The 24,238-nt window shown below is 36.4% G+C and overlaps 1 protein-coding gene across 2 annotated transcripts in view; it reads left to right on the top strand.

Moving 5' to 3' along the window:
* gpc6a (glypican 6a) overlaps window positions 1-24,238 on the top strand; it is a 187,786-nt gene that overhangs the window by 128,260 nt on the left and 35,288 nt on the right. Inside the window, exons 5-7 of one of the 2 annotated variants that reach the window (XM_084101835.1) lie at window positions 12,749-12,879; window positions 15,559-15,702; window positions 17,326-17,355. In XM_084101835.1, the coding sequence (XP_083957961.1) occupies window positions 12,749-12,879; window positions 15,559-15,702; window positions 17,326-17,355 (305 nt within the window). The remainder of the gene's footprint in view (window positions 1-12,748; window positions 12,880-15,558; window positions 15,703-17,325; window positions 17,356-24,238) is intronic. The other variant, XM_084101836.1, reaches the window with a different exon arrangement.

The raw sequence follows: 24,238 nt of genomic DNA, 5'->3' as shown, positions 1-24,238 counted from the left end.
ACACACACACACATACACACTAGCTTTTATCATGGGGAGCTGTGTACATCAGCCCAGCTTCTGAACATCAGCCGTTTAATGGGACATCACGATCTGTTTTCCAATGTTGAAAACAACTGGAAATGCAGTAAATAGAAAGACAATATCTGGGTTGTTGTGCAACACATTGAATGATAAATCAGACGAGTTTTGGATTTGGGAATGCTTGCGTAAAAAGCTTTTGGCCAACGATAGCCTGTCCATCTTCCAGAACATTTTTCTGTTAGTGTGTAGCTGTTGTGTTCCAAGCGTTTGTGGCTTTTTTTAACCAGGAAAATGGTTGTTTTCTTGCAGGAAAGGTTCAATCAACATATTTGTGGTTCAGGCTGTTGAAACACACTCTCACTGAAATGCTAATGACAGACATTTAGCAGCAAATGCTCTTTCCAGTTTTACCCCCGACCATGAAGAAACCAGTTTGTTTCAGAGAAGTCAATCTCCTCTATAGCTAAGCATGTGTTATGTGTTCAGAGGCTTGTTACAGTTTATGTGCCTAAAGATGTGAGGCGATCACACTCTTGATGTAAAAAGAAGCGTATTTGCAGACCAGATAAGCATTCTTTTGCAGACAGTTAAGCTCTTGTCAAGCCGGAAAATTAAAATGAAAGGGTCAAGAACGAACCTTCACTTTTAATTACTTTTATATCTGCATTGCTGTGGTCAAATATAATCACCTTGTAAATGCAAATGGCCCATAAATGCAAGAAAAATGAAACTGGCTGCATGTAAGACTTTGCTGTTGTTCTGTTCAAATGCAGCATGAGGAGTGTATTAACATATTTGTGTTTGTGTGTTGACTTTCAGATATACCGCTGATATTTTTTAGCAAGTTAAGCTGTAGTCTCCCCAATACATTTACATCTTATTAACTCAAATTGAACTCCCGTCGCTCCGGAGAGCTTTGGAGAAAGAGGTGCAGCGATCCCATCATTAAAATGTAGCACTTTATCCACAGCTGGCCAACCATGAATGTCTGTGTGCCTCTTACCGGCCGGGACACTCTCAGATTCTCCACTGACTTGTGAGACCAACTGGCCAATTAAGACCGGTGTGAATATTCTGCGGTGAGAATTTCATTTTCGAGGTCCATCGAGCCCTCAGAAATGTCTGAACTTGGAAAATTGGGTCTGATTAGTTAATAATTGCCAAAGTCCAAAGTTCTGGTGTTGAAAGCAGTTCTTTGGATGCCATTAAACAGCACTATGTGTTAAGGACTTATTTTTGTTAATATCTCGTGTTCTAGATGAATCAATTTACCCAGCTAGGGAAATACATATCCAGTTAAATAAATATTTATTAAGTAGTGTTTTCTGAGCAGCAAATCATCATATTAGAATGATTTCTGAAGGATCATGTGACACTGAAGACTGGAGTAATGATGCTAAAAATTCAGCTTTGAATCAAATGGATAAATTACATTTTACTATATAATCACATAGAAATCAGCCATTTTAAATTGTAATAATATTTCATAATATTACTGTTTTTACTGTATTTTTGATCAAATAAATGTCGCCTTGGTGAGCAGAAGAGACTTTCAGGAAAAAACAAAAAGATTTTGGTAACACTTTATTTTACAGTGTCCTTGTTACATATGTTACATGTACTTACCATAGTAATAACAGTAAATTATACATGCAACTAACCCTCAACCAAATCCTAATCCTACCCTAACCCTATAGTAAGTACATGTAGTTGCTTAATATTACTGAGTACTTAAATATATAATTACACTATAATAATGACACCTTAAAATAAAGTGTAACCAAGATTTTAGTTTATAAATATGCAGTCGCTGATTGAATGAATCGCATGTAAAAGTAAATAAGGCACATAAAACACAACCACGTTTACATAGACGATACCGGACAAAGGAGCAGAATGGCTTAAATACATGGAAATCAAGGTGAACAGAAACAGGTGTGTGGAAACTAGTTAACAGCCAGATAAACTAACTAGAAACTCAGGCAAAACAGGAACAGAACAGTGAAAATGAAACCAAAAACAGACTTTATTACAATATACTGATGTTTATGTATATTTCAGGGGGAAAAAAAGTTTTCTTTTTACTTTAATTAGGTCAGATTTGTTGTGCATATTTTGAACGAAATACACGGAGGATAAAGGGCAAAAACACATTTCCACAGTCAGTTTTGCTCATATTTACCAGGAGTGCCAGTATTTGTGCAGCCCACTGTATTTGAAAAGAATATCCTGCCTATAGTTTATGAGAATAAATTATTAGTATCTTGTGTTTTAATCTTCACAATGAAGACGAGAAGCAGACACCTCTCAGCTGTCTTCATTTATATATTTTTATAAATGTTTATTGTGAGTACAAGTGCTGTTAACAATCATAAGGATTAGCACTCTCGCTAGTGGTCTGAGTCTGTTTGCCATCATATGTCATATTGAAATACATTAAAGGAACACGCCGACTTTGTGGGACTTTAGCTTATTCACCGTATCCCCCAGAGTTAGATAAGTCCATACACACCCTTCTCATCTCCGTGCGTTCCGTAACTCTGTCTGACGCTCCCACCGCTAGCCTAGCTTAGCACAAAGACTGGAGGTAAACGGCTCCAGCTAGCATACTGCTCCCAATAAGTGATAAAATAACGCCAACATTTTCCTATTTACATGTTGTGATTTGTATAGTCACAGCGTGTACAGATAACAAGGTCACATGAGACACAGCCGTCTTCTAACCGTATACATACTGGGAACTATATTCTCAGAAGGCGAAGCACTGCTACTTCTGCGGAGTGATTTACTCCAACTCTGAGCGAACAACTCTGGCTGTGTCTCATGTGACCTTGTTATTTGGACTATACAAATCACAACATGTAAATAGGAAAATGTTGGCGTTATTTTGTCACTTGTTGGGAGCAGTATGCTAGCTGGAGCCATTTACCTCCAGTCTTTGTGCTAAGCTAGGCTAGCGGTGGGTGCGTCAGACAGAGTTACGGCACGCACGGAGATGAGAAGGGTGTGTATGGACTTATCTAACTCTGGGGGATACTGTGAATAAGCTAAAGTCCCAAAAAGTCGGCGTCTTCCTTTAAGCCTGTTTAGCTGTTAGACAGTTTAAATTTCAGCAAAGTATATTGCAATTATATGTTCATCCATGGAATTTGCAAACGAAAAAACACTACATTTTCTACATATAAGTGGTTTTGGATGTAATTCTTTGAGATTTTCCCCAAGAGAGTAATGATTCCCGGTAAACAATCTTTTACAGCGTACATGAAGCCTGTGAAAGCATGCATGGCATTTGTAAACTGAAGATGTAAGTAAACAGCTGGTCATCATGGGAGAAAAGGGGAACTTTACTTCTCAGTTCGTAATATTTGAACTTAAACTCAGTGTGTAGAGACGCATACGGCGCTCCGTTTAGCAGTACCTGTGAGTGAATGTGACTGTGACTGTGCATTCACAGTATTTGATGATCCTTTCTGTAATTATTTCATGATGAAGTCTAAATTGTCCTTGTTCGATGAAGACAGCTCCATCATTTTAAGAGACTAATTATTCCTGCCGGGATCCAGCAGCCTCCCACACGCTCCTTTATATGCAGACTGACAATAAACAGCAAACCCACGTTCAGCACCCCATGTAATCCTTGGAGAATAGACGCCTGGAGATGCTGAGATCTAATGTCTGTCAGACACAACCTTAAATCCCATAGACCTACAGCTTTTCAGATATGAAATGGACTGAGATGGTGGAAATCACCAAACCTGATGTCATTCTCTCTCTGTGTGTGTGTGTGTGTGTGTGTGTGTGTGTGTGTGTGTGTGTGTGTGTGTCATAAATGGACCCTAAAGATGTTTTGCAAGTTATCCATTGTTCTAAATAATTTCCTATGTAAAGGTTTTGTGAGTTATATGGTACTACATTTTTATAGACTAATTGAATAAATGAACACATATATACTGTGTTTTTCTCCTTTCTGGCACGTCAAACGACATTTATCTGCACTGATCTGCCATCAAGAGCACCAACTGTGTCACTTTGCAATGGCTTGTTTTCTTCTAAACATTTATTCATGTGTTTTTCCTTCCTTATCCTCGCTTATTTTATTTTTATTTATTTTTTAAATATATTTATATTTTATTGTATTATATTATTGTCTTTATTTATTTTATTTTATTAAAATAAGTTTTGTTTTGTTTTATTAATTATTTTATTTTACCAAACAAATTGCAAGTATAATATATATATATATATATATATATATATATATATATATATATATATATATATATATATATATATATATATATATATATATATATATATATATATTATACTTGCAATTTAATATATCTTTAAAAGCAAATATCTCCCTTTGCTTTGAACTTTGAGTGTTGTAACTTTGCAGATGTTGTTTATGCTCAAACAGCAACATTACACACTAACTAAAGTTAAGAAAAGTCAAATCATAATCAACCACCCCTTTAAATGTAATCATGACTAGATTGGGAAAGCTGTCTGATTTAAAGTAGTCTGCAGAATTGAACAGTAATCATCTAAGTATCAACATTTTAACATCTGATCTGAACTGTGCTGGGTTCTGTTTCGAACTTCGCTAACTTCTAAATCTTCATTTCTGTGGTCTTTTAACGCCTTGGCACATTTATTTCAGGAACTGTTGACATATCCGTCAGGTCTGGTTTACACGTGCTGGATCAGTGTGGATCTGAAGTGTGTGTCTCGGTCCAAAACCAGCACGCTAGAACAGAATCTCTGTGTCAGGATCCGTGCTTCTCATAAAGAGGCTTTTGCACATTACAGCAGGCGTCCGCTCTCCGTTCTGCTCGTGTGCCGTCTTCTTAGAAATGCCACAGTGAAGCCTTATTTCATTTTCAGTCTACAAACCCTGCATTTAGTCAGAGATTTTCTCCTTTCTGACATGTCAAAAGACGTTTATCTGCACTGATCTGAGCACCAACTGTGTCATTTTGCAATGGCTTGTTTTCTCCGACACATTTGTGTAAACACTCGCACAACAACAGCTTTGAGCTCTTTGACGTCAGGTCTTCAGTGCTTGAATGGAGCAGCTGCGTTTCTGCGTTTCTGCGCTTCTGAGTTCGTTAGGAAGCAATTAGTTCAATTACACAGTTGCAGCTTTTTCGGCTGATGTTTGGCTCATATTAACTTTGTTGAGTATGATCCACTACCGTCTTTGTCCAAATCAACTAATTAAATCATCTCAGACCCGGTTACTTTCAAGTGGGTACATTTTTTGTTTTTTTTCCATTTTTCATCATTTTCAGGACGCAGTCTGTTGAGGCTCATCTGGCGCTGGCTAAATTGTTATTTTTCTGTGATACGCGTGTTCATAATAGAGTGGAAAATGATGACAGTACTTGACATGCTTTGTTGATGTAACATCTGATACTGACACAAGTGAAAAGCACTCGAGTGGTTCTTCTGTTGCTCTTTCTTTCCTGAACTCACTGAGGTTTTCTTGCAGGTTTGCCGCAGATTGCATATTGAATGGAGACATAATTACAGAAATTGCAAAAACATGCATGCACAGTTTCATATGTAAAACAAATATCTACTGTTTAACCCTGTAAATTCTGATATATGAAATAATAGTAAAAAAAAATCTTCTTTTCTTTTTGTAATATAATTTTTTTTGTGTGTTTATTGAACCTGTTTCATATTTGATACATCAGAATTTTATGGCTTCATATATGATATAAGAGAATATGGCATTCGGTTCACTTCAGTTTCATTCACAGACCCAAACTTAGCAAAAATATGCAATTTGGTGCATATGCTAATATATGCCCAAAAAGTAAGATGAAATTCGATGCTTAATGAGATCTTTATAACAGTATAGCAGAAATATCATTCGTCACTCTATATCTTAGTAAGATGCTTAGTTGTATTATCACTAGCTTTGTAGTTTTAAAACATATAATGCACTGCAATGGTAATTAAAAACCTTCATCAAAAGCCTGATGATCATATTTGATACTCATGATTTTCTTTAAAAAATTATGTATGGATAATCAAGTAAATCTAAGTTACTTCAGTCCAGTAAGTGTTTAAAATATTACTAGCAATATTAAGTTATGCTTACGTTTAAAAATCAGTAAAGATTTCGCAGCAATAAATATGTGAATACCTTTTACTTGCTAAAAAACTATAAATTATTACTCAGTCAACCGAAGGAATGTAGTAGACCGTGTGCAACAGGTTTTTCAGCAGTTTTGATCATTTTGATAATTTCGTGTATCAAATATGATAGGGTTAAACCAGCCTAATCATTTGCTAGTTTTAACCAAGGGTTATTCTTTTCATTGTCAAATGTAAAAGATTGCGTAGGTGTATGTGTTTGGGGAATTTGCCTGTTTAAAGTATAACATTTAAAGCCCCTTAAATGAATGAAATGACTCGAAAAAAGATTCGTTCATTTTGATGAACGAGATCGAACAAGAGAGTCAGTAAAATGATCCGAACTTCCCACGACAGGCATGCCGAGAGCTTCGCCCCGTGTACTTAACACTTTCTGTCCGTGAAATCCCTTGATAGAGCCCTAGCCTCCATCCAATCTCCATCTCTTATCCTTATTTTTATCTTTACCCTGAACATTTTATTTTTTGCCAGAGGGGGGAAAAAATATTAACCTTGATGGTGGTCGACTGCAGTCTGTAGTCTCTGTCCAGTCAAAGAAATCGCCTATCTTTTAATCTAATATATCCCTTGATATATCATATCTTGATGATTCCAAATGTACTTTATCATGATGTGCCCAACACCTTCAGCCATCAAACCGCACATCTCGAGTAGTTTGGTCAATCTGAGAAGCCTCTAGAACAGCACCTGAAAGCAATAACTGGTGTCCGGCTCTCACAGACTTCACAGTCTCCAGCCGAAACCTCGGCTCTGACCTCCAGCGAGCTCCTGATGGAAATCTAACCAAGCATCACGAGCAATCTGAGTCCTCAGAGTAAACAAACAGAAGTGCTCTTCAAAGAGCGAGTGTGTCGGCGAGCGGGTCCATTCACACCGGTGCGAAGAGCCGTGATTAAACTCACACTTCAAGCCTTAAAGGACACACTCAGAGACGAAGCGCTGTCCTCTGTCCTTCTGCGTTTGAATCTGAATCAGTTTGGGGGAGCTAATGCACTAAAGTAATTAATACGGGTCGTAGAGCTCATATATTCTCTGTAGCTTTAGGGGATGTCGGAGGAAGGAAAGGAGGAAGTCGTTATGGAATTGTGTTTTTTAATTACTGCACACATCAGCCTATTGATCGTAATTTATGCTACGTCTTAATTTGCATACTTTGCATTAAATGTGTGGTAAGAAGACAGTATTGAACTACATTAACCACCACTGACTCCTTTGTTCACACATAGCATGTTTTATTTATTTATTTATTTATTTATTTATTTATTTATTTATTTATTTATTTATTTGTTTGTTTATTTGTTTTATTTATTTATTTTATTTTATCTTATCTTATCTTATCTTATCTTATCTTATCTTATCTTATCTTATCTTATTTTATTTTATTTTATTTTATTTTATTTTATTTATTTTTTATACAGTAATATTTTTTACAATATTTTAATAAAAATTCTTTATTTTTCTATTTGATCATTTTATCATATAGTTACATTCATTGCCTACAGTATGGATGCTTTTTTCAAACAGTAAAAATACTACAGTATTTTATTAAAAACTCTTTATTTTATTTAGTTTTGCATTATTTTGTCATTTTATCATACAGTCAAAATCATTGCCTACAGTATCGAAGCATTTAATTTGTTATTTTATTAAACATTCTTCATTTCATTTTACTTTATTTTTTATCTTTTTACATGCATTGCATACAGTGTGGAAGATTTTTCTCCATCTCCAAAACAAAAACATAATAGATAATTATAACATGATGTTTAAAATAAGTAATATCACAATTTGAGAATTTACATTGTGAAATGGTCACAACTGCCTTTTTATTTTTTACTCTGAGTTTAATAGCCTTCCAGAAAATCCATCATTACTTTAATATAAGGTTAATTTCATTCAATGTAAAACTGCTGTAACAAATTCTGCCTCACACAGATATTATTAAACAAATGATACGGACACATGGTCGTGGGTCTGTCCAGAAATCCACGGGACACATTAACATCCAGACACCTCTGTTTTATTACTCTCAACATGCATTATTGGGAACTATTTGGACTAATCTTGCATATTATGTTGATTAATAACACGCCCACATTTATACAGGATGATGTTCATTAAAAAAGCAATGAGATGTTTTGTATTACAGTAAGAGAATTAGAGTGTAAATCTTTATAATGCTCCTGTTTTCTTCTTTGATTTTGAGATATGCCACGGACGGTTCTTCACGAGATTACAGATTCACGCTGATGTGAAAAATCGGCCATTAAATGTGAGTGAATCTGCGCATTACAGCGACTCTTGGCATTACGGATATTTGAGAGCGTTACTCGTCCATCACAGGATCAAGTTTCCCCTGAAGCGGCGTTCAGATTTCCAGCTTGCGTTTTCACCTCTTTCAAAATGCCATGCAAATGCTTTCACGGATGTTGGACTGACCTATACGGTATAGCGTGGCATGCCAATAAAGCCCTCAAGTTTTCATTTCTTCAGCCATTACCGTTTCCGTGCACCGTCACCCGTTCGTCGTGAGCTTTCCCACAATGCACCTGTAATTGTCAATCAAGTCTTAAATCCCTCATTTGTGCGCCGTTTTGTCCATGAATGAAACGCGGTCTCCATCATGCACTGCTTCCAGGGGCATTTATGAGGGGTAGTAGAACCTAATGAAAAGATCAAATACTTTTTCTCTTGCCGCTCGCACCGATCAATGCCATCTTCCAGTTTGCTCTAATAGGTTCCATGTGAGCGCAAATTAATAACACTGAGGTTTAATGGCACGACTGGCGAATCATCTATCTTCAGCATCGATTTGTGCCCTGGTCCACTCAGGAGTAATTCGCTCGACGGTGATGATGTACCACAGCTTCTCGTCCTCATGCTATCACCTGAGTAAAGTCACCCATCGTTCTGTGATAATGAAAACTAGAGCCCTTTTTATGAAGCGAAAAGGAAGTCGAGGATGATAATGAATAATGTAGGCAAGTAAATTTTGGTCACGTCGTTTTTTCCAAGTGCATAAAATGAACTTTGCAATGTGATATCCGTCCTCACTCAACTGGCTCCATAATTAACAATTCAGCAAGAGCTTCTATATATGGCGCTCATTAATAAATTATCATACGCTGTGGAAAGGAATACTTCAGGCTAGGTTTGATTTTATTTCTTCACTGCGGTATATGTAATATTATCACATTGATATGAAGGTACAGCGAGCCGTTATGACTGTACGGCAGGGATCAGTAGCATCTGGCCCTCTAAAACGAGGAGTCAAAGTGACTTTTTTAGTCCATTGTAAAAATTGTTTGCATTTGGTTGATTATTACACAGGTTCTGGGTTAATGAAACATGCAACAAATACTCTAATATTTTATTATGATAGTGTATTTTACATACTCTATTTATATGTTTTTAAACTGTTTTTTTTTTTAACACACCAAATAAGCTTAAAATCAAGCTGTATTTTTAAATTTATTTTGTATTTTTTTATATTTTAAAATTGTGCAACATTTTGTTTTTTATACATTTTTAACCTGTTTGTTTTAACACATTGGGTAACGCTTTATTTTGCAGTGTCCTTGTTACATATGTTACATGTACTTACCATAGTAATAACAGTAAATTATGCATAATTCATGCAACTAACCCTCAACTAAATCCCAATCCTACCCTAACCCTATAGTAAGTACATGTAGTTAATTATTATTACTCAGTACTTAAATATATAATTACACTGTAACAATGACACCTTAAAATAAAGTGTAACCACACATTGCTTCAAAAATAACATGCTAATATAGTAAAAAAAAAAAAACAGTTTTCATTTTATATTTATATCAATACATTAAAATATAAATTAATAAATTAAATATAAATTATAATGCACACACACACACACACACACACACACACACACACACACACATATATATATATATATATATATATATATATATATATATATATATATATATTAGTTAAAAATTGATTATCAATTAATAGTCTGATTTATAAAACATTACATTTAAATAATATAAAATGAAAGGCTTCACGTGCAGGTGATAAAAGGTGCATGCTTTATTTGAGCTGAAGTGTCACTAAAACCAGCTCACTGATCGAGTTTTTTTATTTTATTATTATTATTATTATTATTATTATTTTAGACATGACTGAAAGTGGCCATTTCTGAGTGATTTGTTTACTTTGTAATTCGTCTTTCCACCTCCACCAGTCTGACTCATGCAGATGTGTGTGATAGATGGACATTACTGCTTTTACAACGCAATCGTCTCCTCTCACGGGCCATTTTGCTCACGACCTCTGTAAGGACAATTCATGTCAAGGTTGAACATATTTTGCAGCATTTTCTGCACCTACCAGATTACATTCATCAGGAATCAGATGTATTGCTGTGCTATCATCCATAAAGTAATGCGCTACACCTCAAATATGATGTCCGAGTAAACAACATTCGGACCTGCGCCTGGCTTATCTGTTTCACTGCAGATCCTGTTATCATAGAAGTACATTCGGTATCTCTCTGATCATGTTAATGGTCTTTTAGCATAATTGCTCTGTGCTGCAAAAATAAATAAATGCACAAAAACTGTATCCAGGGATCAGTCGCTTGGTGAAGTGAATTGCTTTTTAGTTGCTTTTGGAAAAATTAGCGCTGTAATGCAAAACTGCCCTGAATGAATCTTCAGAGGTCTTCGCTTATTATTTCTTTGTCCTGTTTTCACCTCAGTTTTACTGTGAAAATCTTTTCAGATTTCAAAACCTTTTTTCCTAGCTACATTTAATTTGTACATTTCCGTGTTTTATCTGCTTCAATAGTTTTACACTGGACAGCAATGAGATTGCATTATATCTACAAAAGACATCCAAAGGCAGAAAAAACTTGTTTACAGTTTTCTGAAGCCAGCATAACCTTCAAAGGTGACATTTTAAGTCTTAATGAAACATTCAGTCTTATTTATTTTTTATTTTTTTGTCATTTTTATTGTGTTGTGTGATGGATGATTGAGCTGTCATCATTTAAGATGAAATCAGTTTGCTTTTTTAATATCAGGCCTTTATACTTTTTTTTTTTACTTTTTTTTAGCGTGGATTTAATAAGACAATGTTGAACTTGACCCTTAACAATAAGTGCAGCAATGGTTGTCATAATACCATGGCACTTGCTCAGTACTTCAAAGAATGTAATTTACTATGTTTTTGCCATGATATTACAGTACCAGTACAGTATTTCGGATAGTATGTACTATGAGTACCATGATAGTACCATGGTATTCTCTTCATAAAGTACCATAGAGTGTCATATATTATGGTACATGAATTTCAGTACCATGTTATAGTTCAAGGTGTAGATTTACCATCTGGTGCTATCACTCAGAGTGCTACTTTTTCCAAGGGACCCAGTTAAACATGGTATACACACTGTAAAATGTCCAAAAACACAGTTTTGTTATCTTTAAAAAAGCATGATAGTACTTTTTGGCAGGTATACCATGTATGCCAATTTATTCCAATTTGTATACTTGGAGCCATGGTGCTATGACACAAAAAAACACACAAAACATAGTTTTACCATAGTTTCATGCCAAAAAAAAATAATAAAGTGCCACTTTTTGTTAGCTCTCGGCATGCGACTATGAGGGAAAAACACAGCTGAAACCGTCGCCTGACAGAAACACACACAAAATACACAATTTAAAACAACCAGCTGAGACAAATCAAGAGTTTAATTACTGCACGCAAGCAGTTTCTTTGGCATCTTCCCATTTTCCAGGGTGATTTTGAGGGAATTGGACACATTACTGCCCTGCCAGTGTTACTTATTCTAACAAACTGTCTTTCACAGCGAGAAACACATAATGACTCTCCGTTTGTTTAGCTGCGAGGGACATTATAGAGAAACGATACGTCTCAAGACTTCAAAATATGAGCGCAAGGGAAAAACCTCAAGGGTAAAATCAATTCTCTGACACTAATTGAATCAATACATTACATGTTTTTTTATGCCCGTGTGACAGTCAGATATACAACTCGCTGAACTTTAACGGGAAGTTTAATGTGGATTGAGCCGAGTCGCTTTCTGAGGTCCTGTTGAGCCTCATGTTTAGCGTGAGTCCATCTGTTGGACACTTCATCTGGTTTAATGGCATGCTTGTGCATATTAATAAGATTAGTTTGAGGATAATACATGATAATTGTCATCTGTTGAGCTCAGACTTTGAGAATATAGCTTTTTAATTTGCATAATCTGCTTGATTGCATAACAGACATTATTTAAAGTCAACTTGACATCAAAATGACTTTCCTAGATAAATTACTGTGGACAATTAATGCATGTTATACCAAATAAAAAAGTATATTTTTTTATTGCATTTTTTTAGACTTTTCCAATTGACTATGGTCAGTAAGATTCAACATATTGAATTTTTGTATTTTCCTCTGGATCTAGATGGGCGAGAGGGGTCATGGCATCACTGCATGTGTGTTGCGGGTCTCGGATCTGATATGTGAATGTGTTTTTTGTCCCGTGTTGTGACAGATGCCATGCTGCTGGTGGCTGACAGACTGGCGGGGCCCTTTAACATCGAGGCCGTCATAGAGCCGATAGATTTAAAGATCTCTGAGGCCATCATGACCATGCAGGACAACAGCATACAAGTTTCAAACAAGGTATGCCTGCACACACACACACACACACACACACACACACACACACACACACGCACATACATATAGGCAGGCATTAATGCCCCTGCACGCTCACACAAATATCAAGGGCCAAAGCTCCTCAAGCTGTAGCAATTCCATGTGTCTAAAGGATTTTTGAGTGAACTTATATATAAATATATTGTTCACACCTTAAGAAATATGCTTTTCACTATATATATATATATTGATATACATTGATAGAACAACAGATTTTGTGTGAAAATAAATCATACAAGTTTTTTTTTTTAATAATGTCTGAGGTAATACTTGTTCAAAACAATCACTTTTGGTTTATTTTGATGAATAAAATAATATTTTTTTGTTCAATAAATACAGTCATTAAAATGTTAATATAAAAACTTAATACGTAAACAGAATTATTTTAAAAAGTAAACGATTCTGAAAGCACTGAATGAGATCCCATAATAATTGAATATAGGTTTACAGTTGTAACAATAAATTATATTTTATTATATGATATGATAAATATCATATTTTTAAATATGACGGTTTCATTATAAATATGGTGATTATCTCTAAGGTTGACACCCAACTTAATAGATGATATTCCCATCTGAATCTTACCATGTCATGTCAACAAATGGAAAAGTCATGCAGATATTTATTATGTTAATTATTGTCTTTTGCCTCGACAGCAGCGGCGCCTTTTACCCCGAATACCATACTTTTACATATTCTTCTGTTATTGAAAATCTTCTTCTTTAATTACCTCGAACAAAACTGAAAATCAGTAACAAGACCTTTGTCTCAAAATATAATCAATAATTTTATCGATTCTCATTTGCTACTTAAATCTATAACATAAAAAAATATATATAATAATTAGATCACAGAGCACTTTTCTCTGCTTGCCTGCGATCACGTCAAGGATCAGACAAATTTCCACGCGCATCTTGAAAAGCGGATGTTTTGGAAATTGCTGCACAAGTTTTTGTCCATCTAGTGGTTTAGAGGAAAATAAAATCACCTCAGTGCGCCTTTAGCCCCGTACCATATATACTGTATATATATATATATATATATATATATATATATAATGTGTGTGTTTCAAATTTCACGTATGGATTTTTCCCATAGTATGAAAAACATATTTACAGACATTTGGTCACAATTTTGATTAATATGCATGTTGCCCACATTGTAAAGCCACAGCTCAGGTACAAAAGCTTTCAAGAGGAGCCTGTCATTTTCAGGGAAATTAGCCATGTATCCCTGATGGACTTCCACGCAGAGGGCAGTACGCAAAATAAAATGTGGCTTGATCCTACCAGTGTGAAAGAAGGAAAGAAATAAGCACAGCCTGTCTTTTGAGTGCTGTGGTCTGCTGTTACATTAAAAGCTTTTGGAAAGCAGGAGGACCTGATTGAAAATGCACAGCAGTCATGAACATCAGTGTGTACATGTCAGCCAGAGACTTTGAATTATAATCATAGTGACAGATCGTCCGACATCAGAGCGCAGACAACGTCCTGCCATAAGAGCCAGCCGTGGCATTAAAATGTTCCATCACTGTCAGCTCACCCACAATTCATTGCATCTACAAGACGTTAGCATGCATGTGAATGCAAAGCATATGTTATTTCTCTCATGCCACGCATTTTTTAAGTGTTTGCCTTGGATTCGATCAATGGAATCCAATTTAAAGTCTTTATGGTCAGTATCTTTGGAATTGTAATGCGCCCTTCAGCATTGAATTATTATTTTTGTTTAATCGGCAAGTGTTAATATGCATGGCAATTTAGGCACTTAGATATAGGAAACTTTGTAGAGGTATTATCGATTTGACTGCACTGACTCTATCATATGATTCATATCTGAATATAGACACTATTGTCTTCTGAAGAGCTAAACTGAATCAACACTGATCAAGAACTAAACTGAATCAACATTAATTGAGCTACATATTGTCTTATGTTGCTGCTTTACAGCTGATATTGGATTTGTTTCATAATTTATGAATTTTGCAACATTAACACACTGTGAAGCTGCTTTGAAACAATCTTTATAGTATAAAGGGCTTTATGAATACATGTAAAATTGACTTGTGGTGGCATCAGTATTATGATGAATCAAAATTCATTTTGAATAAATATTGTGATTTATTGATAATATGAACAGGAAGAACTAACAGTTAAAGCTGATGTCCACTGTAGTGCCTCTTGTGGCAACATTGAGAATGTGACATGTACTTTATGTAATTCATTGCATTATGAATTGTGGTTGTGTGCATTTTAAAATGCAACCATGCATACAAATTGGTAGGTATTCATATACTTGTATAGAGTATGTTTGATGCTTTAGGCATCCTGTTAAATCAGGATATGGTGTTTACAAAACGTGGCTCAGAATGTGCACACTGAGCAAATTAACTTAAAACTTTTATGCAGATGCTTTTATCCGAAGTGAACTACACTGCACTCAACATTAACACTATCATTTGTGCATGCATTCCCTGGGAAATGAACCCATGCAATAAACAATTCAATGCAAAATATGTCATCTCCTTCAAGAACGCTCCACGACACCATACACACCCTCTCATCGCACTTCACCCTTCACATTCAGCTGTTTTTATACCCTAACCACACGGGCTGATGCCTTCCCACTTGGTAATTATAGGTATTTCAAGGATGCGGTCATCCCAAACCAGCTGGAATGGGCCGATCTGCCCGCGGGATCTCGGATGTGTTCAACAGTCGCTTCAGACCGTACAGCCCCGAAGAGAGACCCACCACGGCAGCCGGCACCAGCCTGGACAGACTGGTGAGTGGGTGGCAGGAGGGCAGAGCGGGGCAGTGTGGGCAGGCGTGGGTGGGCAACGGTAACCCCTGGAGTTCAGACCCAGGGAAATGCCGTGGGAAAAGCTTTGGTGGCGATGCAAAAATGTGAAACATGTCATTTATTGGTCACACTTTAATTTGGGGAACACATACCACTATTAACTGTGATTTTTGTCTCAAACTCCTGATTATTGCTTATTAACAGTTAGTAAGGTAGTTGTTAAGTTTATGTATTGGGTAGGATTAAGAACAAGGTCATGCAGAATTAGGCATTAGCATGTGCGTAACAATAAACAGCCAATATTCTAGTAATATGCATGCTAATAAGCAACTAGTTAATAGTAAGAAATGGACCCTAAAGTAAAGTGTTACCAGTTTCTTAAAGGTGAAGTATGTAGTTTCTGTGATACTAATGGCAACTAATTTGATTGGCTAATTTCAATCAAATGAATACTTTTAGCTGTGTTGCTATGTGTCATGAGTAAGCAACTGAGCAGACTAACACTATCGCTTATAATACACCCGTCCAACACTTCAGTGCCACAACTGTTTGAGGCTATAAACATTATAAACTGGTACATGTCTTTCTGAACAGGTGCATGATGATGCTATATGGTATTGAAGCATCCACTGTAGCGTTTCATCGGAATGGCCTGTTCACTTTGACGTGTTTATGACCTGTTTAAACTTTTAAGGTCAGCAAATTCAGCAAATTTTGGCTTGCACATCTGTAACCAAAGCTGAATGTCTTTTCATATTGTAACGGATCAGTCATGTTCCCACAGCATCTAAACACCCTCTGGCTCCGCCTACTACAGTAGCCGCGCCCCAAACTCTCACGATAGGTTGAGCCGGAAAGTGATTGACAGATCTGAGCGGACCGCTCTCAATGTTTTAGATGGTGCTCAATGTTCACACTTTTGGGGGAGATAAACCCATGAATGGCATAGTAATAGTCAATAAACTTGGTTTAGAGAATGTATTTTACAATAGCATATCCTACACACTTCACCTTTAAGGGTTAAATCACATAGAAATGAAGTTGGATAAAGTTTTTCTTTGTTGTTGTTATTATTAACGCAGTTTTTAGGCTTCGGATGAAGTGTCTAAGTGTGCTTGAGTTACTCTACTGGAATGAAGTCTTCTGACTCAATACTTAACACGAATAGATGAAAATATGAATTGGACTTAAAAGTAGAACAAGATTGCATTTGTGCATAATCTTATTTTACCCCCCGGCTTACTGTGAGAATTCATTTAAAATGACTTTCTATCCAATATGGGCAAGTATTTTTTTTTTCTCCAGTCGGTTGTGCATTGGATGAGTTTAAAGTTAACCCTCAAATATATAATGGAGAGACGTGACAGTTAAATAAATGTTGAGTTAGAGAGAAGCGTTTGCGTTTGCTTTGTTTATTTTTTTTCCAGAGACAGAGGGAATGGGATGGAATATCCCAGCAATGCCATTCATCAAATGTAATCATGCATATTGCTTTTCTGTCTAATGCATATTTATCATGTGTTTTCCCGTGGTATTCTTTCTAATCTCCACTTTCAATGAAATACCTTTTTTCCTCTGTTTTTTTTTTTTGCTTCCGCATCCCAGAGGATTGTCTGGAGGACGATGCAACACAGCGTAAGCCATCCAACCCTCCTCTCACTTTACCTCCGTCATTTGTCTTGTGGCTTCCAGCCTTCTCTCCATCTTTCCCCCTCTCCTTCATCTGCTGGTGTACTTTCTGGGTAGTAATGCACTGTATATCCGTGCTGGCAAAATTTAAGTTGTAGACATGGACTATAATGGATCATCATCTCATTAAAGGGTAGTCGCTCTTTTTCATGCAAATAATGCACAGGGACTGAAGTATCAGCCTTCAAAAAAGACACAAAAGCATCATAAATATAGTATGAGGGTGAATAGATGATGACAGAATTTGTATTTTTGGTAAACAATTCCTGTAAATATAACTGCTGATTTTATTTTGTTACTTCCAATATGGTCAGAGGAAGTACTATAGTTCAAAAGTATGGGGTCAGTAACTTTTTTTTACATTTTTTTATTGTCTTTTTTGGAAAGAAATTACTACTTTTATTCATTGAGAATGCATTGAATTAATCAAAAGTGATCAAAAGTGCAGAAATGTATAGTGTTACAAAAGATGTGTTTCAAATAAATGCTGTTCTTTTGAACTTTCTATTCATCAATGAATCCTGAAAAAGGGTATACTGGTTTCAGCAAAAATATAAAGCAGCAGCACAACTGTTTTCAATATTGATAATAATCATAAATGTTTCTTGAGCATCAAATCAGCATATTAGAATGATTTCTGAAGGATCATGTGACACTGAAGACTGGAGTAATGATGCTGAAAATTTAGCTTTGATCACAGGAATAAATTACATTTAAAAATATATTCACATAGAAAACAGTATAGTTTTAAATTGTAAAAAAAAATTAAAAAAATAAAAATAATCATAATATTATTGTCTTTACTGTACTGGTGAGCATAGTAGTAAAAAAAAAAAAAAAATTAACCATTTTTAATTATATATCTTATCGACCCTAAACATTTGAGCTGCGTTTAGCGTGTGTGTGTGTGTGTGTGTGTGTGTGTGTGTGTGCGTGTGTGTGGTATAAATAAGTAGCGCTTAAGCTCTGGTTGCTCCATAGGGATTGTTCCTGTAGTAAATATCAGTTGCTTGCTTGGAAAAAAGGTTAGCTAAATGACAAATAGCCTCATATATCTTAACCCCCCCCCCCCCCCCCCCCCCCCCCCCCCCCCCCCCCGTTTGTTAATATATTGCCAGAATGTTAGCCAGAGTTCTGAGAGCGTTCCCTGTCAGCTGGACAGAAAGCCATGACAGACTCAACTTTTTTGGCATTTTGTACAGCTGACCATCACTTCAAATTAGTTTTTGAGAATTGTGTTTTGCATTCACTTCGATTCAGTTTAATTCAAAGTGCAACTGTAGTCATTAAACTGATTGTGACACCAGTGTTTAAACGGTAAACGCATGAACATCCTCATCTCAGTTTCACCTCTGTCCCACCTCTGTCCCGTTCTGATGTTTATGAAGAGCAATGTTGCCCAAATGAAACCGATTCTGATTATTATCCGACTGTATATAGATGCATTTAGTTCTCAGCTATAAAAGCCAGAAGCCACAGGCCCATTCCAGCTCGTTTCAGACTTGGCTAATAGACACAAACCCCAGAGATTTGCCAAGGTTTGATGGCTAACCATACAACACTTGCTAACTTATCGCCCATGTTTTAATGAGCCAGTTTGTGATGGAAACATCGCAACAACTACAGAAATCAGCAGTACGGTTGACAAAAGAGTGCAAATGAGCGAGTGTTTGGTGGTCTGATATCAGCAGGTAAACACGCGTCGGCCATCGGACTGAAATGTAAATATGCATTGTCTGAGCCCTCGCCAAAATGCAGTATTGCAGCTACATTGATTCTTCCTGTGCGTGTCTGGCAAACGTACTCGTGGGTCTCTCCTCTACACCCAATTTATTTTCATCACTGTGTACATGACTTGAGTCGTAAAAGAGCCACTGCTGCTAACCTCGGGGAACAGAAGCGAATTGGAGGCTGTTGCACAAGGTTTAAGCGAGAGCAGGGTGGACGTCCTTCATAAAATAATGATCTCCATCAACATAGTGAATGTTTTTTTTTATATATATATATATATTAAAAGCAGAAATGTTCACAAGTCCCTAAAAGCCAAGTCCAAGTCAAGTCTCAAGTCTTTGTTCTGTTTTTAGCAATAGTTCTGAGATAAGGTGATATAATAACTCAACAAACTGATCTGTGGAAACGAGTTGGACACAATTCATATGAAATTGTCCGTCCAGTCCATATGCAGGCTAACTTGGTAAATTTGGATATTATATACATATGGTAGCAAATACTTGAAAGGATAAAAGGACATGGAAATGTGTACTTCTTGAAAATGGACAGCAAGCAAGCCGCAGCTCCCCTTTCGATTAAATGATTGCTTTTGAAAGTAAATGACACAAAGATTATCACAAGGTAAGACTTGGCTATATTGTTACTGTTTGGTGTTCATTTATATAACAGCACTTTCCAATAGGTGATGAATATGCGTGCCTTCAGATGAGTCACGCACTTAGGATATACAATAACGCTGGCTTGGTGTGTTTGCTGCTGCACATATTGATTGGGAATTAATGAATTAAGAATGAATAGTAAAACGAGTCTCTGCCTTCAATTCCAAGTCAAGTCGCATGGCATTTTTTAGTGCGACTTGAGTTTCCATCTCTGTTAAGAAGTTTTAGCAGTTGTGTTTTGTTTATGGTCATTGTTCATGATTGGTTACTAAAGCAACTGTTATGATACATGTCAAGTGGTCGCTGAAATTAAAAAAAGTAAACAAAAAAGAATGGAAGCTTGTCTCCAGCACATGGTATAGACAAATAAAAAAAAGGTATTGCAACATTTTATCTCACAATTCGTACTTACTTTTTCAGAATTGTAAGATATAAACTGTAAGTACATGTACATTAATATTAATCCGTACTTATTTGAGTAAGTTCCAAATCAAGTGTAACCAAAAATCTGTATTCTCAGATGTCTTAGAACTGTTTTTGTGATTGTCATTATAGTTATCATCCTTGATATGAATTGTGAAATGTGAAATTGCAATTGTGAATTCTAAAGTCAGAATTGTGAGATATAAAGTCACAATTAAAAAAAAAAAGAAAAAAGAATTGCAAGATGTAAACTCACAAATTACTAAAGAAAAAGTTGTGAGATGAAAAGTCGGTCGCAGTTACCTTTTTATTTTATTTATTTTATTCTGTGGCGGAAACAAGCTTCCATAAAAAAGGTCAGATGTTGAAATCTTTTAAGCATAAAAATGAGGCCTAAATGAGCCACTCTCTTGATTTTGGAGCTTTAAATGTCTTAAATGATTTGGATCAGAGACTTGCCGGAATCTTTCTGTCTGTGAATAGGGAAGCACTTTTGCAACTAAAAGCAGCAAGTCTCATAAGTAAGATTAAGGAAATGAATTTACATAGGTTTTATAGCTCATTGAAATTTTAATGGAAGCACTTAGCCTTGAGACTTATAGACGTCCTCTTGGGAGCAGAGCGAGAACAAGCCATTTAAAGTAACGAGGCTCTTCATGCTGTAAGACACTAAACAGAGTCCGGAAGTTGAGCTTGTGGTGTGTTAAAATACTTGAAGATACATGTAGATAACTTCAGCTGTCATATTCTTTAAGCAGTGATAGATTTATGGGTTCACATCACAGATATCAGGGTTTCCATGCACAAATTTGCATGCAAAAAATTCTGGAATGGAAACATCAGGAAGTGAATAAAATATCCAAAATGTACATAAAAACGTAAGAAATGGATGTCATGCATATGAATTTGGACATACTACTCGGCTCACATACTGTTTTTTGTAGGGATGTCCAGATCCGATCACGTGATCGGAAATCGGGCCGATCACGTGGTTTCAGACTCGATCGGAATCGGACGTTACCTCCCGATCAGGACTCGGATATATATGTATATATATTCTTCTTATTTTTTTAACACATCTATAGTTATGCGGTGGCACAAAGTTAGACCCTTTTGACTCCACACAGAAACAGCAACGCGTGCGCCATGACATCACTTTGTTGCAGAGACGTATGATGTGTAAAACCAAGTGAAAGCGCGGGCGCGCCGCTGTCTCCTTCTTTCCACAAGCGCTTGCTCTCTTTGGCGTCTGTCGTTGCTATGCAACCATGAACTGCGCTCTCCATGATGACAAGGAAGTATCAACAAAAGATTAATAGATTTCTAGCCCTTGCATTAGCTTTACTACTAGATATATTTATGGAGATGAAAAATAATAAGGCGCCCTGTACAGCTATGATCAGCTGTTCGGCCGAGCATTCAATGTTGTTATGCTGCAAGCTGATCAGTTGGTTCGTTGCTGCCGCGCTATATCACTCGCACACCATAAAGAGCTAAATGGTTTTTAATATTTCAGTTTCTTAATGTTTCAGATTAAAATGACATAATTTGGAAGCGGATAATTTCTTCACAAACAGCTCGATAGTGTGAATAAGATCAGCGCAACGCAGACCACTGCATTGACAGCGTGAAACACATGATCTGTCTACGGCCAGGGCTCAGCAGAAGACAGAGAATTAAATTCGAAAATAAAAGACAGTTTGACATTTTTTCTCGCATCTGTGAATTTTTTTTAATCATTTGCTCTGAGATGAAGCAAATATATTTGTGCGGGAATTTCTCGCACTATAAAAGCTAACCTTGCGGGAATGGTTTAAATTATGCGCAATCCCCGCATTCCCGCACCGAAATTCAAGCCCTGCAAAAGTGAAGAATTGTTATTTGTTACATAAATGCTTGTTCAAGCTACCTCACAGAAGTGCTCTGTTTGTAAGAGTTGTTGAATGTTAAAATAAGGTGAATTAATTAAAAAACAAGGAACATCCTGGATCTGTTTTTTCGCTCTTCTTTATTCTTTTTTTATGTATTATAGAAGTATCGGATCGGGACTCGGTATCGGTAGATACTCAGAATCAAATGACTCGGACTCGGACTCGAGGGCAAAAAAAACTGATCGGGACATCCCTAGTTTTTTGCCTACTATATAGTATGGAAGTCATATTCGGACGCAAGGTTTTGAAAACTTGTTTCTGTTACTAAAATAAAATTAGAACCTGTTATTAAATCCTGAAATGACAGAAATCACACTTATCTAATCCCTCAATAGTTGATCCTAGACTGGAATGATATTAAATGAAGAAAAGGAGACTTTTTGCCATCGGAAGTTTGAGGTCTCGATACGAACTCAAACATTTCTCATCAGATTCATCCAAGACCGAATTATCTGAGCATTGATACCCTTGATAATGTTGTAGCTCTAAACCTTTACTGTAGGTGGCTCTTTTGTTTCTCCTAAAAGAGGAAGTTTAGAAGAAATTCTTAAAATGAATAAACTCTCATATGAAACAAAACTGAGAACTGTTAATCTTCCTGAGCTATGAAAGAGCAACCTTTGATCCTCCAATACAACTTCTTCTTGGATGTTCAGTTTAGAGAAATCACAAACGTGAATGTGTTTTCAATTGATAAAAACACGTTCTGTGGCTAAATGGGTGCTAATCCACATTGTTGAGGATGTTTCGGAGGCGTTCGCTCGATGCGGGCCTACTTTATTATGCGTAGGCGTCTAACCGGACTGTTCCTCATCTAGCTTGAAGGCTTGTCTGACTAATTACTTGACTTCCAGATATCTCTAGCTTGTGTGTGCAGACACGGATTGACGTAGTTTAGAAGATAAGGTGAATATGTGGTCTTGGTTGCTGGCTATTTGTAGGGTGTAATGTGAGTCAATTGCATTTTTGGTACAAATCATGCCTATCAGATGCATGAGCCGAAAACTGTCTTCTTGCATTATGAATCATCACCTGTGATTTAGTATGTTTTCCCAGCACTGATTGCTCCTAATTTGCATCCCGGCATCTGCAAAGATGACAGGGCATCCTAAGAGCGTTTTCGTAAACCTATGAATAAGGTCACAGAGTTCCAGCAGGAATAAACGCAATGTCATTTAGCAACTGATATTTGTTTCTAAACCAAATAGCTACGCCTTCATTAGATATTGTGAGCACCATTTCCATAACACTCCAGTGCATGTAGGAGGCTTTTAACAGCAAACGTGGGTCCAGGCCAGAGGAGAAATGGAAATAAGTGAAGAGGTTTCGGAAACTCTAGCTGCACGTTACAAGATGAAGAAGTGAGCGGGGTTAACGCCGAGTCATTCTCATGCTACACACTCGGCTTCATGTGAATCAGGTCTTGAGAATATATGCCTTCTGGGAGACTTGTAAGTGTAAAGGGGAATATGCAATCCTACCTCAGCCTTTTAATTATATGGCAGAAGGATTTTATGTTGAACTTGGCAAGAAGCGCTCTGACAAAAACAACTGGATCCGTGTTCTCTTTTAGGCTGCCAGTGGCACATTTTTGTCCGTTAATGCCAAGCGTAATTATCCTGCAAAATAAATGAAGACGTTTTATAACTTCAGTCAGCCAGAGCGCTTATGATTCTGTGCCCTTAATACATTCATAAACGTCATACATAGAAAAGTCCTACCTGACTTTGAAACACTCGGGATGGTTTTTAGCACAGCACTAGTGATATTAGAGTAAATGCTAATATTTCAGCCGTGACGATTTTCTTTCAGGCTACACACATTTTTCATTCTTATTCATGTTGCTTTTACTTCATTTTCTTTATATGTGTATAAGAGGTTTAACTTGGTTTCAGTTCAAGTATGATTATATAAACCAGAGTTTCTCATACTCATTCTCATCAAAGAAGCTGTTCCCATAGAAATTCCCTAAATTTCCACTCAATCAACTTTTATGTATATTTCAACGTTAGATGCGATTAATCGCGATTATACATAAAAGTTGATTGAGTGGAAATTTTCTATGGTAACAGCTTCTTTGATCAG

Source organism: Abramis brama (genome assembly GCF_963993115.1).
Source record: "Abramis brama genome assembly, chromosome: 2".
NCBI lineage: Eukaryota > Metazoa > Chordata > Actinopteri > Cypriniformes > Leuciscidae > Abramis > Abramis brama.
This window is presented reverse-complemented; position numbering and strand designations above follow the sequence as displayed.